The following is a 3,508-nucleotide window of genomic DNA, read 5'->3' as shown; positions in this document are numbered from 1 at the left end:
ACTTTATTCACGACCTTGCTTCGCATCTTGCTTTGCAAGGGTTTAAATACATACATGCGGACGTAGCCGCTATATTATTATCCCGACATTGTTATCTAATCTATAATTTATTTGTATCCGGATAATGTTGATGAGTTCGAAAGTTCACTCATGTTAGAATGTTTGTTAAGTTTTTGAGTAGTGACAGTTTGTCTTTTCCTTTCTAAGCTCCTATGAACTCCTCTAACATATTGTGCACAATACTCACTTCGGTATTAAGAGAATCCTTATGTCTTATTGTGTTGTTCTATGGTATTAGTGTGTATTTCTTCTTCCTCCCCGTTGTGTTTTATCGCTGTTTTCCTGTCCTCCGTTTCGTTGTATTCCATCCTTTCTCATCGTACTATTCTGTCGTTCCCATTGACATATTCTGTCGCACGTTCTCGATACTTACTTTGGTGAGGATAGGGGTTTCCCGTTTTTATCGTTGTGTGCTATCATAGTATTCTGTGATTATTCCTCCTAGTTGTTGTGTTATATCTTTCTGCTGACATTGTATTCTATCATGGAGTTTTATTGGTATTTTTCCTTTGTTGTTAATCTTGTAAATGTGTTTGCAGTTAGTATTTCATATGAAACCATTTCTTGTTTCAGCGCGTTTTCTCAGAACGCACTGGTTGAGTTCTTACATGTATTCCATTATATATTAGTTGTCGGTTATTATGGTTATAGAAACAATAATAATATTAATTGCTTTATAATACAGTGGAGGGTGTATCACTATAATCTATGGTCGGCTACGAAAGTTTATTTCACAAACTATTCCAATAGTTGATAGGAATATGTTAGATAAGGCACCTATGTGGTGCAGGTGGTTTTGATGATTTAATTTACTTAAGTGAGCAGTGCAGAGTATATCACTATAGTCTAAAGTCTGCTATGAAATATATTAGCACCGTCTCATACTATTGATGTTGAAGAGGTGAACAATTTGGCATTTATGTCGTTCAAATGATTTAGTTATGTACATTTGCGGAAAGTATCCTAGGCAATTTGAATTAGTGTAGAAATCACCTATGTGTTACGGTAGAAAGGTGAAAGTCCCATTGCAGATTTTATGTATTTCACCGAATTTTTGGACATATTTTATATATAGAGTTCAGCAATCCCAAGGAAAGCACTGAGAATTAACTTATAAAGAGGATGGAGGTGAAATGGAATGTCCTAAACTCAGCATTGAATGTGAACACTAAAGACCTGTTACCAATTTGTACTACCCTAACTGCTACAACAGAAACATTCACAGACTGTATTCATCCCTTAGGAAGAGCTAGTTTTTATCGAGATAATTTCGATTATAGAGGTTTCCCAGCATAAATTAGCTAACTGTTATTTATAATATAGAAAAAAAAATATCATATTATGATATACAATAATCATATCATAAATATGATCATATCATATCACATCATAAATATAGAAAAAAAAACATATTCACATAAGTATGTGAATACACTTTTTTTTCCATATTTTCTTCTATATTCTATTTTTATAGCTTATTTTAATAAATTTATTTAAATGATAGTAGTTATGCTCATTATTGATCAAGATTCGTTTTCGTACTGGCCATTGATATTCTTCTTTATTGCATATCAGCATTAAATTATGTCTTGGTAATTCATATCTGATACAGTCCATTAGTATGTGTGTTGGGGTTTCCTCAGTTCCGCAGTTTTCGCAAAGACCGTCACTCCCATGATTAAATCTTCTGTGGTAGTCTGCAAAGTCTCCGTGTCCTGTCAGAAATCTTGTATTTATATGGTGTATAATAAAGTAACTATTCGTAACTCTTTGGTTTATATCCGGTAGATATTCAAATAGTTCTCTGCCTGTTCTTGACTCTTCCCATCTTCTTTGCCAAATGATTAAATATTTATTTTTTATTTCTCTTTTTATATATTGCTCTGACAGCTTACTGTATATTTCCTTTAGTGTTAAATCACTGGCCTCCTTTGCCAAGTTATCCGCCTTCTCGTTGCCAATGTTTCCCATATGGGCTTTAACCCAACTAAGTTGTATCTTATTTATTCCAATTATGATGTTTTGTCTAATACTGTTTATAAGTTCATGCGTATTGTTTGGGTCATTAAGTGCCTTTAGTATTGATTCACTATCCGTGCATACTAGTATTTGTAGATTCTTCTTGTTTGTATTGATCCACTTTATTGCCTGGTGGATTGCAACCAACTCTGCTTGGTAATTATTACATCTGTTATCTAGTTTAAATTTTTTGTGATATTGCTCACGTGTTCTTGTAAAATAGATGAAGGCGGCACCCACTCCCGTTGAACTTCTCGAACCGTCCGTATATACTCTGTGAGGGTGTGATTCATTGTATTGTGTGATTTTGATATGTTTCCATTCGAATCTTTTCAGATGTTGATGCACTTTTAGTTTCTGTTCTATTATGTCTCCGTTTCTGAGGATATCGTGGGAATTTATATTCTGTTTAATTATATTTCTGGTGTCTCTTCTTTTATTCACTTCCAGATCCAACGGTAGCAGTCCGGCCATTACACATAAAGCGTCGTTAGATGTAGTGCTATATGCACCTGTAATTCTTAGTAAAATTTTTCTTTGGAGACTAATTATTTTTTTTTTGTGTGTATTAGATTTACTCTTTTCCCCCATACTTGTGCACCATACGTGACAATTGGTACGATGACACCTTTATAAATTTGTATTAATGCTTTCCCACTCCTGCCCATTCTCTTTTCGCTACCTTGGCAATCTCTTGGAATAAGTTACCTACTTTATTCTTTATTTGTTCTATCTGTGGTGTCCAGAGGAGTTTATTATCTATTGTTATTCCAAGATATTTTATTTGAGTTGTGCATCTGATTACCTTTCCATTCATTTTTATGGTTGGTTGTCTACGTTCAATTTGACATTTTGTAAAGGCAATGGCGTTTGTTTTGTCCGGGTTGAATTTTAATTTGTTCCTTTTCCCCCAATTAACTATTTTTTCTAAGGTCCTATTGCATTCCTCCTCTACTCTTAATCTGCTACCTGCCGAACAAACTACCATTATATCGTCTGCGAAGGCTGTAATTTTGTTATCTTTTAGAGAATTATCATTTAAGAGATCGTTTAATATTATAGACCAGAATAGCGGGCCCGAACACGAACCCTGCGGGCATCCCATAATCATGTCTTTTTCTATTATAATATTTGAGTATTCTATGAAGGCCTTCCTGTTTGTTAAGTAGTCACATATGAGTGCGTAGAGATTACGTGGGCAATTTAGTTCTTCTAGTTTTGTATGGAGGAGAGGCCACCATGCATTATCAAATGCGCCCTCTATATCTAAGCTTAAAGCTATGACCCATTTGTATTTTTGTTTGTCTGTTTCAATTTCGTCTATAACTTTTGATATGGCGTCTTCGGCTGAACAGCCTTCTCGAAACCCGTATTGATTTTTATTTATCCATTTCATTGAACCTAGCCATGCTGAAAGACGATAGACTAT

At 34.4% G+C, this 3,508-nt stretch overlaps 1 protein-coding gene across 1 annotated transcript; it reads right to left on the bottom strand.

Moving 5' to 3' along the window:
* Positions 1-1,955: 1,955 nt before the first annotated feature.
* LOC136970437 (ribonuclease H-like) lies at positions 1,956-2,553 on the bottom strand (the record flags this gene model as incomplete). Its single annotated transcript, XM_067264871.1, has 1 exon — positions 1,956-2,553. A coding segment is annotated over exon 1 (598 nt), but the record flags the coding sequence as incomplete, so codon positions are not given.
* Between the last annotated feature and the right edge of the window lie 955 nt (positions 2,554-3,508).

The sequence above is a fragment of the Centruroides vittatus genome, unplaced genomic scaffold (genome assembly GCF_030686945.1).
Source record: "Centruroides vittatus isolate TY-2023 unplaced genomic scaffold, ASM3068694v2 contig_1974, whole genome shotgun sequence".
In the NCBI taxonomy this organism is placed as follows: domain Eukaryota; kingdom Metazoa; phylum Arthropoda; class Arachnida; order Scorpiones; family Buthidae; genus Centruroides; species Centruroides vittatus.
This window is presented reverse-complemented; position numbering and strand designations above follow the sequence as displayed.